Source organism: Cavia porcellus, unplaced genomic scaffold, assembly GCF_034190915.1.
Source record: "Cavia porcellus strain 051 isolate PalLab524CR breed Dunkin Hartley unplaced genomic scaffold, mCavPor4.1 scaffold_1, whole genome shotgun sequence".
Taxonomy (NCBI): Eukaryota; Metazoa; Chordata; class Mammalia; order Rodentia; family Caviidae; genus Cavia; species Cavia porcellus.
This window is the reverse complement of record NW_026947484.1, coordinates 67634978-67649957: the sequence shown is the minus strand read 5'-3', so window position 1 is coordinate 67649957 and position 14980 is coordinate 67634978. Positions and strand designations below refer to the sequence as shown.

Sequence of the window (14980 nt, the reverse complement as noted above, 5' to 3'; positions counted from 1 at the left end):
AGAGCTCTATAAAGAACACAGAAAGAAAAAAATCAAACTCCCTAAATTTAAACATTCAGTCCAAAAATGGGCATTTAAAGGAATAGACACTTTTGAGCTAAAGTAAAAATAGCAGATAATTATAAGAAAATGTTCAGTGTCACTGCTCATTTGATAGATGTAAATTAAAACACTCCCAAAAAATGGCTGTTATCAAGAAATCATCCAATAACAAATGCTGGCAGGGCTGTAAGGAAAAAGGAATTCTTCTTGACTGCTTCTAGACTGCTGCAGCCACTGTGGAAATCAATGTGGAGAGTCCTCAGAAAACTAAAGGTAGAGGTTCCATTGATCTCAGCTATTACTCTTGGTACCTCCCCCAAAGAATTAAAAGCAGCATACTATAGCGATATATGCCCACCCATGTTTATAGCAGTACAGTTTGTAGCAGCTAAACCTTGAAAACAGTCCAAATGCCCATTAACTGATGAATAAAGAAAATGTGGTTCTTTAGACAATGGAGTACTATGTTCTTTTGATTGCTAAAAAAGGGTAATTTGATACTTATGTGTAAATTTAACCATTTTAGGTAAAGAAAGCTGGACATAGGATTTATAGAGAAGGAGTAAAAGATCCAGAGGATAATAAAGGATGGTTTAGCTGGCTGTGGACTCGGTCAGAATCAAAAACCAAACAGACTAGAAAGCAACCCGATGTTAAACCTGGAAGTATGTTCATTCCATTTTATGTAACTATATAATTATCAGGTCTGAATTTAATTTCATAGAAAACTGTCACTGTAATTGTGTGTGTATGCATATAAAATGATGTATCATTTAAGTTCATTATATAAAATCTTTGTGTGAGCCGGAGATTTAGCTCAGTGGCATAAGTGCCTGGTCATGAGTTTGATCCCCGGTACCAAAAAGAAAAAAAAAGAAAGAAAAAAGTCTTTTTATGTCTGAAATACCTATTTTGCCTTTTTTTTTTTCCCCTTTTGAGTTAAAGCAACTGTTGTTTCTCTTCTGTGGATTGACCGGATGATTCTTATTTATAGAGATCAGTGGGTTTCACTGTGACATTTACATACATGCAATTTAAAGGTATATGCTAATTTTTAAAAATCTTAGTAATGCTTACAAAAGAACTTTATATCCAGAAGGTTTAATGAAGATTGCATAATCTTATACACCATTTTAAATTTTAATTGAAATTGTTCTTGAAAAATTTTTATTTCTTAAATCCTTAAGATCATAGCTTTGGGACTTAGATGTATATCCTAGATCTGTCCTTTCTTGGAAGTATGATGCTAGCAAATTAGTTAAGCCCACTAAACCTGTTTTATCCTCTGTAAATAGGGAGGAAATTACATTTCTTTGCCTATCCCTAACCCTTAGCCCTTTTTTAAGCTCCTGATTAATGCAAACATTTAGAAATTGATATTGCTAAATTTGTAGGGTTAGTAATTTATGTTTTTGGAGAGTAACTTCTAAAATTGCTAATGCTATCCTAACATTCACTGGTTTGAAAAGTAATAAAAAAGTAACTTTGCATTTTATTTATAAAGGCAGCTAAATTGTTTTATATTGTTATTCAGAACCCTAAAGCACTGATTTCATTTGTAGTTCTTGAAGAAATGTTGACACCTGAAGAAAAAGTTTTACTCTATGAAGCCATTGGCTATAGTGAAACAGCAGTTGATCCAACTTTGCCAAAAACAGTAAGATGTTTTCTTGCTTTTTAACTCTGAAGTTTAATATTAGCAATTCCTATTTTAGTCTTTTCAGATGTATGTATATACTACTAGTTTGTTCTCTGATCACTTTCTAGGTCCGTAAGTATTGCATTTATTTTAATTTCCGAAGTTGAATAGAAGTTATTCTGTTTATTTTTTTGGTGTTAAAAGTGCTGATTCTTTAAAAGTGTTATAGTTTTTTTAAATTAATGAATTATACAAATAAGATTATATGTTGTATTTATATATTACATATATATGTATTTTTTTTCACTTTATTTTTCTGGATGTGCCCTAGTTTGAAGCCATGAGGATTTTCATTCACTTGAAAAGTATGTCTGTTGTTTTAAGAGAGAGTCACCAAAAACCTGAGCTCATAGACATTGTAGTGGAAGAATTTAGTTCATCGATTGTGCAAAGACCAGGAGCACAAGCAATAAAGTAAGAATTAATTTGTTTTCTTTTGTAGATCAAGTGTTTCTAATCTGAAAATCTGAAACCCAGAATGCTCCAAAATATGAAACTTCTTGATTGCTGTCATAAAATTCCACACCTGAGCTTATGTGATAGGTCATAGTCAGAATGCATATGCACTAAAAGTATTATATACATATTTCTGTACCTCAGGTATATATGAGATACACATTTCACATTACCTCAAGCATATGGATATATTCTTTTTTTTTTGTCTTTTTCCTTTTTATAGGTACTGGGGATTGAACTCATGACTGCCTGCTTTCAAGGCAGGCGCTTATGCCGCTGAGCTAAATCCCCAGTCCCTTAGCATATGGATATATTCTAAGGTGCAAAAAAATAAAAATTTTCAGGAATAAGTATTTCTGGTCTTAGCTCTTTCAAATAATGATGTTCAACCTGTGTTTTGTTTTGTTTTTTTTTTTGTCTTTTTCCTTTTTATAAGTACCAGGGATCGAACTCGACTGCCTGCTTGCAAGGCAGACGCTTATGCCGCTGAGCTAAATCCCCAACCCCACAACCTGTGTTTTAAAAGAAAAAAATTTTGAGGTTGAAGTTTTAAGTCACAGTCTTTCAGTCTTAAATGCGATAGTTTCATGTATGCTTGCATGTATTTTTACAAGCTTATATTTTTTGTCAGTAATATATTGAATATGTTCTAGAATTACTAATGTTTTCTTAATCTTTAATGTCTAGTTACATGTTACATTAAGAGAAAAATGTAAAAATGTTCACTGGCTGTACCACATACACAAAAAATTAATGATGTGGTTTTTATTATTTTATTTCATTTTTTATTTTGATTTGATCTTGAACTTGCAAAGATCCTTCAGCTTCAGCCCTGAGTGCTAGGAGTATAGGTGTGTGCCACCACACCCAAATAACAAATGCGGTTTTTAAATATGAGAATGTGTTTGTTTTTCTCTTGTTTTTAAGATAGCACTATTGAAATATAATTAACATACCTGTAATATACTCTTTTAAAGTACAGAATTCTTTCTTTCACAATTTTATTGTGTATCAGTTTCACATTGGTCTGTTAACAAGGTTGTATACCTATCACTTGTTCCAGAACTTTTCAACAACCTTCTAAAGAGTAAAATTAACGTTTTAAAGAGTGAAATTTAGTGTATTCATTCTGTTGTACAGTCACCACCTGTGTATAGTCAAAACATTGTCATCACTGTGAAATGAAACCCTGTCTTATAAAGTAATCATGCCTCATCTCCCCTCTGCCTGTCGTTGGGGGAAACTTCATATGTTTCTCTTTCTGATTTATAAATCATGGGTATTGTATGTAAATGAAACTAATACATGGATTTTTTTGCATCTGACTTATTTCACTTAGCATAGTGTTTTTAAGGTTATCCATAGTTGTATATGTATGTATCCAAATTTCATGGATTTTTAAGGTTAAGATTCCACAAATTTATCCATGTGTCTATCAGTAGGCTTTTGGGTTCTTCCCACCTGTTAGCCACCAGTGACATTTGCTGTGATGAACATTCATGTGAAAGAATTTGGGTACTCTTGTTTGGAGTTGGAACCTGGGAGTGGAATTGCTGTAGCACATAGCTAATTCATTACTACCAAGCCATAATTTGTAGGGCTCACATTTTACATTTACAGTAGCAGTGTACGTGGGTTCAGATTTTTCATGTCTTTTTCAGTAATTCTGTTCTATTCTGTTTTTGTTTTGTTTTTAATTATAGCCATCCTTGTGACTGTGAAGTGTGATATTTTGTAGTTTTGATTTGAAATTCCTTAGTGACTGATAACATTGAATATCTTTTCATGTAAACTTTGACCATTTATTTTTGTTTTTGAGACAAGGTCTCAAAACTTAACTATGGAGTTAAGATTACCCTTGAACTCGTATGTTTGGACTTCCTATTTCTGTGTATACCATGTAAATGCTTTATATAAAATTTGATGTTTTGTAATCATGGGTAATTAATTATCGAAATTAAATTTCCTCCCTCTTCCCATCACTAGGATTTGCTGTTGTTGACTTACTGATGGGTCTACTTTTCACAACTGAGGATTGAACCCAGGGCCTTCTGAGCTATGTTCCTAGACTACTTTTTATTTGCAAAATCTAGCTTCTGGTGTTTTCAGCAGTGTGCTTAAGCATGAACCTTTCTTTGCTCTGTTAAAAATAATGTGATGCAGACATTATGTAGAGGAAAGTGCGTGGCAGCAAGGGGAGCTGCCGTCCTCTCAGCCTGCCTCTGCCCTTGGTCAGAACCTCAACTGTACAGCCTAAGGTGCAATGACAGCAAGCCCCTTCTTCCTGAGTGACACTGTCTTTTCTGGATGAACTTCACTGGCTAGGGCTTACTTCTTCTAGAATGGAACTTACATTTTAGGAGCAAAATGGTAGAGGGGCAGGTAGATAGCCAATATGCTTTGGGTATGTTCTTCAATATTCTTCTGAGTTAGAGCCTCTCTGATTGGCAGGAAAGCAGACTGCAGCTCTCTTGTCAGTGCCTGCTTGGAACAGAGCTTTTTTATTATAACCTGTAGCTGTGGGGAAAGAGAGAAAAACTGGCTTACCTGTTCCTACTGAGATAAAACTGGACCTAGATTTTCAGTGACATGATGTGGTGTGGGAGGTGGAGATGATCATAGTTCTGATGCCACAGACTCAATCTTGCTGAATTTTTAGTAGATTTTCTTGAGTAAATATTTTTCTGTTTGCAGTATGCTCTTAATCTTATTTCCAGGAAATTTGAAAATCTCTCTCTATGTCTCTTGCTTAATTTCCTGGGAAAAACAATTACTGAGCCTCTCACACAACCAATCTAGAATTTCTGCCTAATGCTTGGTTTTTAAGTACTTCTTTGTTGCTTTTAGGAGAAGTGATTATAACATTGTATTGTGGCATTTTAGGTTTGTTTTCTTTTTGTTTTTTTGAGACAGGGTCTTAGTGTACAGGTCAGGCTGGCCTTGAGCTCACTTTGTACTCCATGCTGGTCTTGAACTCACAATGATCCTCCTGCTTCTGCCTCCCGAGTACTGGGATTACAGGTGTGCACCACCACTCCCAGCTTAGTTTTGTCTTGATTAAAGATTCTAGGAATTTCCTATATTCGGATTTTATCAGTAAACATGCTAGACAGTATAGCTTTTTTACAGAGATCAAAATGTGAATATGATTCTTTGTGAAATAGTCTATGTTAGTTCAGAGGAACCTGCATTTTTTATGTGAATGGACTGAGGTTATAGGAAATCAAAATAAAATTGTCTTTACTAATTTTTATTTGATCGTTTTCAGTTTGGAAAAAAAGTTTAAATTGTCTTGACTTGTAATTTCTTTCCTTTTTTTTTCCTACAGATTTGAAACCAAAATTGACTCGTTTCATGTTACCGGCCTACCAGATAATTTAAGAAAACCCCACCTCCTGACTTCATTGGATAATGTGTCCCTTTTCCGAATTGTATTCGAGATAAATCCACTGGATGAAACTGTTGCTCAGAGGTGTATTGTAGAAGCTGAACCTTTAGAAATAATATATGATGCAGTAAGCATTTTCTCTATTGCCCAGTTTTAATAGAGTTCATTCTGAGTTTGTGCTTCCTGTTAATGATGCTTATTTTGACAGAGGACAGTGAATAGTATAGTGGAATTCTTCAGACCTCCTAAAGAGGTGCACCTAGCACAGCTCACTTCAGCAACTTTGACAAAACTTGAAGAATTTCGAGATAAGACAGCAACAGGTAAATTAAATCTGTACCTTATATTAAATATTGTCTGTAAAAATGATTTCATAAAGTTTACTTTATTTCTAGATGGATACAATTTTAGGAAAATAATGTGGTAAATTCTTTGTGTTTGAAGGCAAGTGTAACAATACTCACTTTTTATGCAGAAGTTTATACTTAATAACCACTGTAGAATGTTGTATAGAATCTTTGGATATCTCTTTGTGACTGTAACAGACTTGTCCTTTTCTGTTATAAGGAATTCCAGAGTCTGATATATTGGCCTCAAAAAATAAGTTGTATCTTTTTTAAAGATTGGCTGTAATTTCTTCCTTATTTGGTAGAGTTTAGTAGTAAAACCATTTGGGCCTGTAGATTTCTGTGTAGGAAGGTTTCAAATGTACAGATTCATAGATTATTTGCTGTAGAGATGATTGTATTGCTTCATAATTTGTTGAGACTTGCTGTCTTACTCCATATATGGTATTTTTTAAAAATGTTCTGCATATCCTGAAAAACCAGTTTAAAAATATTTATACATATTTCTAATGATGTTAATCATATACGGTAATTCAAATCTTTGTTGTCTTTACCTATTTTTCTTCTTTTCATTTCCTTGTTCTACCAGTTATTGAGAGAAATAAATGAAAAGTTTCTGTGGATGAATGTACATTTTTCTGTTTCTTCTTAGCTCTGTCATTTTCCTTAGGAAATTTGTTAGATGCATGCATGTTACAGTCTTTATTGTTATCTTTTATTTGCATTTACTTTATTTAAGCTTACGTCTCACAGTTAACTTTTGTGCTTTTAAATTTGGTTTGCCTTGCCCAGTGTGGTGGGTGTAATACTGGTACTCAAGGGGCTGAGGCAGGAGGATTGCTGTGAGTTCGAGGCCGTGGTAAGACCCTGTCTCAAAACAAACAAAACAGCTGTTTTCTTGCTTGCCTTTGGAGAAATTCTATGATTCTTCCCCTATATTCTGCTGTGTGAAAGTTACACATTCTTTAATTCTAAAGGAACAAATTTTTGTCAAAATATAAAAATTCTACATTCTGGGGCTGGGGATTTAGCTCAGAAGCATAAGCACCTGCCTTGTAAGCAGGCAGTTGTGAGTTCGATCCCCAGTACTGATAAAAAGTTAAAAAAGGGGCTGGGGATTTAGCTCAGCGGCATAAGCACCTGCCTTGCAAGCAGGCGGTTGTGAGTTCGATCCCTGGTACCGATAAAAATGAAAAAGACCAAAAAAAAAAAAAAAGTTAAAAAAAATTCTACATTCTGTTATTATAAATTCTAGTATCTTGGAAAATATTCATCACCCACCCTCTGGCTTATATGCTGTTATTCCTTTTTCTTCTTAACATTATTGGAATTTTTGTTGGGTGGGTATATTTAGGTGGGTTAGCTTAGAATTACCTATTCTTTGATTTTCATTCTTCCTTGCATCTCATACTTTTTGTCTGAGATTATTCTCTTTTTATTGGAAGGTCAGCATTTTTTCTTGTGAAAGTCTGCTGGTGACATTTTTGCTATAAATTTGTTCCTCTCAGTTTTTTAGTATATTTTTATTGAACATAGAATTTAAAGGTTGACAGTTGTTTTCCTTTTTAAAATACTGAAGAGGCCAGTCTGCTGTGTTTGGGTTCCCAAACTGATCAGTGTCTAGAGATCAGTATATTTGCTACTTTCTTACAGGTTATTTGTATTTAATGTTTTACATTTAAAATTTTACATTTTGTTTCCTGTAGTTCCAGTATGTTTTATCCAGCTTTGGGAATGAATGAAAATATATATAATTTTTTTTCTGTTGAGAATATTGAGTTTCACTAATATGCATACTGTTATCTTTAATTTTAGAAAATCTGTCTGAGAAATTCTTAGATACTAGCTCTTTAAATATATTTTTTCAGGCGGGTATGGTGGCACACACCTCTAATCCCAACACTCAGGTGGCTGACGCAGGAGGATCTTTGCAAATTCAAGACCAGCTTGGGCTGTAAAAGGAGCTCAAGGCCAGCCTGAACTGCATAGTGAGACCTGTCTCAAAAAGATAGTCAATCAGTATTTTTTTCTCTTTTTCTGAAATTCTGGCTAATTCTGGCCTTTCTGTCTTTTATTTCCCTAAACATTTTGTGACCTGCTTTCTTTTTTCTTTACACGTATTTTTTTTTCCTCTTACATGCTGTGTAATTTCTTATAATTTATCTTCTAGTGTATTCTTTTTTTTTAACTATCTAATATGCTGGTAAGTCTTTACATTAGGTTTAATTTTCGTGATTATAGTCTTCACTTTAGGAATTTTGCTTTGTTAAAATTTCATTGTCATTATTTTTTAGTTTTATTTCCTGTGGATATTTAAACATATTTTCTGTTTTTTCAAACATCATTAAATACATTTTGTATTTGATATGGTCTCACCAGACAGTTGTTTCTTCAGATAGTTTCATGAGTTGAAGGTTTGTTCTTTTCTTCTGTCTTTTGTTTCTCATGGCTCTTACTTGTACTAATTTATATCCCCTCTACCTAGTGTCTTTATACTGAGATTCCTCTCCAGCTATCTAGCTATCTATTTATTTATTTTTGTGTTGAAACAAGATTTCACTACATTGCCCAGACTGTGGCTGAATTTTGGACACTTCTATTTCAGTCTCCCAGATTACTAGAACTTAGACATGTACCACTCTGGTTCTTTGTGTCTTTTCATGCTTGGTAATTTTAAATTATGTGTTGTTCATTTTCCTTACAAGACTGTTTCTTCTGGCGGGTATCCTGACCATGTTGGTGTCATCTTTTAATTAAATTCGTTGCTCGAGATACTCTGGGCTGTAAGGGAATTGGACTGTACATTTACATAAAGGGTATATAGTGGTTACAGTTCACAGGGTTCACAGGATTTTCTCTTAATTTTTCCAAGATTCTTTCTTTGTGTTTCCTGTGGGTATATTTTCTTGAGAAGAAGGCATAACTTTGAGCTTCTTTTACTTTGAGTAGATATCTTTTGTGATCTCAGTTTTGTGAGTAGAGCACCTGTCTTAGATTCTGTATCTTTGTCTTGTCCTCTGTCTTGAGAAGTTGTGAAAAGGAATTCTCTCTTTTACCAGGTAGAGAAAATGGTCTCAGAATAAAAATTTTCTAGGTTTATCTTAAATCTATCAGCTTACAAGTTTAACGTGATTTTTGCCTTCCTGTACTATCTTGCCAGTGTTTTTTTTTTTTAATTGGTACCAGGGATTGAATTCATGACTGCCTGCTTGTAAGGCAAGGCGCTTATGCCGCTGAGCTAAATCCCCAGCCCCATTGCCAGTGTTTTTAAATAGGATTTTTTACTACTTGTTTTGTTTCCAGAAGTTTCTGTTGTCATTACTCAGAGTTAAGTTTGGCTATCTGTTTATCTGTGTTACTAGGATTTGAAAGTCTGATTAAATGTTGCGTAAGTTGAAGACATGATCTCTGTTAAAATTCATCTTACTAGATTGGTCAGTTGGAAGTCTTTTGTTTTATATTTGTGTCTTTGAATTAATGGTTTTCACTTCTGGGTACCACCACTCAGTATCAATTGACAGTGGATTCATTTAACAGCTGAGAGATTCTCTTATAGCATTTTTGTGTCACAGCACCTTTGGCTGTTTGATGAAGCTCAGAGATCCTTTCTTTAATGGCTTGAAGCATAATAAATAAATAAATATATTAGGGTCATGAGAAAAATAAACTACGTGTTAGTTTCCCACACACCTGAAGAATATAAGAAAGAGCATTTGAGGTAGTCAATTTTGAAGAGTCTAACTTGGGAAAGGATTTGGAAATTGCAGAAAGTTGAACTGGTTCTAATGTGGGAGAGGGAGTAAAATGATGTTAGAGAGGCATCGTCTTAGTTATATAAACCATGGAAGTCATTGAGGAGATAGGGTTTAGTTCCAAGAGCAGTGGGAAATCAGGGTGAGATACAGTAGACTTACATCCAAAATAAAGTGAGTATTTCTCTTTTCTTTCCATGATCTCACAGAGAGATCATTGTGTCCTGGCATAAGGAAAGGGTTCTTTATTCAGGCATGATGGCACAATTCCTGTAATCCCAACATTTGGGAGCCTGAGGTAGGAGGATTGCTGCAAGTTTGAGGCCAGCGTGGGCTATGTAGTGGGTTCAAGGCCTCAACTACATAGCAAGACCCTGCCTTAAATATTAAAAAAAAAAAAAAAATAGGATTCTTTGAAAGAAAAGTTTAATGTAGACTTGTAGACTTGCAGGGAAAAGAGGATTCATGTGTGTAAAGGAAGGAATCCGTGGATTCCATCCTGTGGGTTGGTGAGATGGAAATAGAGATATACAGAATGGATCCACCAGGCAAGGTAATCCCCAGGAGGAATGGGAGCTGAGGTCCACACAGATTCGACAGTGTTCACAGCAAGAGGCTTGTGTGTACCTGCCCGTCTGAGCTCGACACCCATCGTTGGGTGAGTAGGTAGACAGTGCGGCATGAGGGACACCACAACAGAAGACAGGATGGGCTGCTGCTGCACGGTAGCGTAAATGAATTACTGAGCTGACCGAAAGAAGAAGTAGACCAAAAGGTAGTATATACAATTCAGTTCCAGAGCCATACGTTGTGGCACACACCTGTGCTCAGTACTTGGTAGGCAGAGGCAGGAGGATCACTCCAAGTACAAGGCCAGCCTGGGCTATGAAGTGAGTTCAGGGCCTCCCTGAACTACCCAGCAGGACCATGCTGGGCTTGGCAATGTGTATTTGTAACTCTGCTACTTGAGAGGCTGAAGCAGGAGGAGCTCCAGTTTGAGGCTAACTTGGACTACATAGCAAGAGTCTATCTCAAAACTAAGACAAAGATATGGTTCCACTTATATAAAACCCTAGCGAGGCATACATGTCAATACAGACAGAAAATAGATAATAACTGAGGGCAAGAAAGATGGGGAGGGCTGGGTGTGGTGTGGCCTGCTGTGACCCTCAGAGCACTTGGGGTGCTGAGGCTAGAGGATTGCCAGGAATTTGAGGCCAGCCTGGACTGTATAGCAAGACCTTGTTTCAGAAATCCAAGAAAGACAGAAAGGGAGGAAGGAGCAAGGTGGGAGAGAGAGACTGTGGGGGTAGTAGGTACTTCCATTACTTGGTGAATGTTTCACTGGTATGTACATGGAAGTTTTATGTTTGTCTCTAGACATGTAATTGTCACATAAATGTAGTTTTAAAATGTTAATGTACCTCTATAAAGCCATTTAAAGACATATAAACCAAACAAAAGTTGATTAGACCTCTATAAACTTTTTTTTTAAAAAAAGGAAGAAATGGAGGATCGTAAGGGCCAGATTGTCTCTTGGGTAGGGGTGGCTGAGACACCCAGCAGATGACCACCTTGAGTGCTGTCTCCTGCGTTTGAATCCAGTCAGGTAGGGGGATTGTTTTGAGTTCCTTTTTGCTTTTGAATTTCCAAGTTGACTGAATTCTTGTGGGAATTCTTTGGCCATCTGTGAGTCTGTGTTCATGCTTGTACTGCCTGCCACCTTCCATCCTCATTTGAAGAAATTTCTCTGGAATCTGCTTTTTACATGCCAGCTCTGCTCTCTCCTCCTTACTACTCTTGCTCGGCTTACTTAGGAAAGACCTTTGAAAGTTCCTGATGATGACAGTTTCGATACTAATTTCTTGTATTTTCAAGAAGACCTGGCCCCCATTTAGGACATGCCATGCATGTATGTGTGTGCTGTCTTTCTGAGACAGAATTTCACTATTCAGTTCAGACTAGCTTTGAACTCACTGTGTGACCCAGGCTGGCCTCAGGCACCCAGTGATCCTCCAGCCTGAGCTTCTGTAGTGCTGGGATTATAGGTGTACACCACCCAGCCCAGCTGTGTCTATGTTTAGATAGTATTTGTCCTACTACAGACAAATATATTTAAAGCTGTATTCTTTTTATTTATTGTAATTACCTTTAAAAGTTTTTAAATTTTAGAATTTCAACCTTTTTTTCTTGTTACTGTTGTTTTCAGATAGGATCTTGCCATGTAGTTTAGGCTGGCCTTGTGGTCCAGGCTACCTTGAACTTGTGCTAATCCTTCTGTTTTTGGGATTGCAGGTGTGCACTGCCATGCCCGCTTCCGCATGTACTCTTTAAATAATTATTTCTTTAACAGTGATACCTTGGTTGTGGAATGGCTACGAACTCAAGTTTTCTGCTACTCTTATCACCAAAGTTCAAAAAAAATATGCTCAGTGTTTGTAACTTTGTTTGATAGTTAAACTGAAAATCTGATTTGAAAAAACCTGTATAGGCCAAGAATGAGTCAGGCCCTGGGTCTCGCCCTGGACACAGAGGGGTGACACTTTCGTCCTGTCCTTACCCAGATGACATACAGTCTTTGTGCTGTTGCATTAAAACATTCCTTCAGATTATATCTTAGTGTGGACTCACCAAATGTGGGGGGATTTCTTTTGGGAATCTGGTTTTTGGGAGAAAAAGAGCTAGATCGTGATAAAATAGGAGTTAGAGTCATTGCAAGTAGAAATATCATGAATTGTTCAAATGTCAGTCTGGATCAAGTCTTTCTAAAACTGTAAGGCTTTCTGCAAAAGGCGTCCCTCTTACTCAGTGCTTGTATGACCCTTCCCTACCTCAACCGAGTCTCAATTTGACTATAGGATGAGGGGTTACTTATTAAATAAAGTATATCACTTGTAGTTTTCAAATCTACCTTTTAAGAATTTTATATATCATTTTTAGTATCTTATGGTTTATATTTTAAAAAACTAGTTTTTGTTATAATTTGTTTTGTGTAGTTTTCCTTTTTTGTTTGTGAAGGAAGGTACAAAAGTAGAATCAGATCTCTCAGTAATTTTATAAAGCAAAACATTCTTTGTACACTCAAACTGTTTCAGTAGCTTACAGAATTTTTTCTGTAAGGAGAGGCTCACTTTGTGGAATCATACATAATTCATTTAGCTTTAAAGGCTAATGCTGGACTGAAACATAAAATGCATTGCTTTGGCATACCAATCACATGTAGGTGAGTTAATTATGTTTTAGAATAAAAAGCATCCTCTGAATGAATTAGCTGAAGAGTAGAGAACTCTGTTGATGAGGATTTAATAATGATCCAGGAGTTTTCTTTGTCTGAGAGTTAAATAACTAAGATGAAGTACATATTGTCATTCATCATGGTACACACAGCTCTAATGAAGCACTTATGAATTGGGAAAGATTTGTATGGATTTTAATTGGAGATATAAATGTTTCATACCACTTAATTTTTTTAAGGTTATATCTTTCTCCAATTTGGTCCAAGTTGAGTCTATGAGGTTTTTTGTGGTTTTTTTTTTTGTCTTTTTGAGATAGGTTCTCTATGCAGTTGAGGCTGGCCTTAAACTCACTTTGTAGCCCAGGCTGGTCTCAAACTCGCAATGATCCTCCTGCCTCAGCCTCCTGAGTGCTGGGATTACAGGCGTGAGCCACCATGCCCGGCTGAGTCTATGAGTTTTGTACTCAGATTTAATTAAAGAGTATACACATTGATCAGTACATATTTAAATTTATATTGGAAATGTATTGCTCATGGTTTTTAAATTGGTACTCAATTTTAAATTAAATATTTAATTTCACATTATTCTAAAATTATCTGTTTGTTTGCTTAGTGGTTCCTTATTTCTTCAGTAATTTGTGAATAGTATTTATAGCAAAGATGTAAATTTTCTGCATCTACAGGTCTGCTGTACATTATTGAAACACAGAAAGTTCTTGATCTCAGAATTAATTTGAAGGCTTCGTATATTATTGTCCCACAAAATGGAATTTTCAGCCCTACATCAAATCTACTTCTTTTGGATCTTGGTCATCTAATGGTACATATTAATAATATTTGATTTAAGAAATGATGTTTAAGATGTTTCTTTAAAGGAGTACTTTGGTCTTTAGACAATTTGATTTGGCTTATTGAGTTTTAGCTTTCTAGTTGATAGTTAGATTTGAGACATGTTTCAGGTGAATAAAGTGAAGTTTCATTTAATTAGTCTGCTTTTTATTCACTAAATTTCTAAAAATTTAAAGACCCACATGAGAAGTAAATTTAAGAATTATTTTTGTAGAACTTATGTGTTTATCTCCTTTTCAGTTTAAATCTTTTACTTGACTGATGTATATAAAATGAAGTTCTAATAATTTTAATTCTAATTTTTTTTGGTACCGGGATCAATGTTCATGACCGCGCACCTGCCAGGCAAGCATTTGTGCCTCTGAGCTAAAAAATCCCTGGCCCCGAAGTTTTAAAACTAAATGCATCCTCATCCTTCTGAGAATTGTGTGTGTGTGTGTGTGTGTGTGTGTGTGTGTGTCTGTAAATATTGACACTTTAACATTTTTGTTATTTTAAGTTGATGAATTATTTTGGATTAATCCAAGTCTCTTTTTCTTCCAGTTGTGACCTTGTTTTTTTTTTTGCAAAAATTTTAAGTGGAGAATAGTTTGCTTTTTGTATTTGTAGAACTGTAACCTTCAGTATAGTACCCATTGACCACATGTGACTAATTAAAATTAAGTAAAAAGCAAAAATTCAGTTCCTTAGCTAATGTAACCAAGAGTTTAATAGTCACGAGTGGTAGTTGGATAGCACAGATTCAGAACATTTCCTTCATCATAGAAGTTCTTTTGGACAGTGCTACTCTAAATGTAGAAGAAAACGTACAACAATTTAAAAGCCCAAGGGTGATGAATCATATTAGAAAGATTTTTCAGACTACCTAATAAATACTATGTGTCTTTTTTTAGTAGTGCTTGCTTTTTCTCCCCTCCCTTCCCCTTTACTGCCATCCTCTCCTTTTGTCCTTCTTTCTTGTTACTTTATCCTTGATACTTACATAGACCAATTGGTTTTAAATTTTTAATAAAATTTATATAGCTAATTATTCGTATTTGACATTGATTATCGAATTGTGTCAAGGGACACCTACTATACTATGCTATAGTAGGAAGAGCATAAGGTAAGGTATCTTAAGTAATTTGGTGATTTGCTTAACCAGTTATATATCATTCATTACCTTTTTGATAATCATTTTTGAGTGGCTGCTTCACATGAGCTATGTAAAAA

At 35.3% G+C, this 14980-nt stretch overlaps 1 protein-coding gene across 5 annotated transcripts in view; it reads left to right on the top strand.

Moving 5' to 3' along the window:
* Vps13a (vacuolar protein sorting 13 homolog A) overlaps positions 1-14980 on the top strand; it is a 228565-nt gene that overhangs the window by 37859 nt on the left and 175726 nt on the right. For 3 of the 5 annotated variants that reach the window (XM_063249548.1, XM_063249554.1, XM_063249562.1), the window contains exons 15-20: positions 569-707; positions 1605-1699; positions 2013-2155; positions 5526-5712; positions 5794-5908; positions 13603-13739. In XM_063249548.1, coding sequence (XP_063105618.1) covers positions 569-707; positions 1605-1699; positions 2013-2155; positions 5526-5712; positions 5794-5908; positions 13603-13739 — 816 coding nt within the window. Of the gene's footprint in view, positions 1-568; positions 708-1604; positions 1700-2012; positions 2156-5525; positions 5713-5793; positions 5909-13602; positions 13740-14980 lie in introns of those variants that run through there. The other 2 variants (XM_063249570.1, XM_063249575.1) reach the window with 2 other exon arrangements.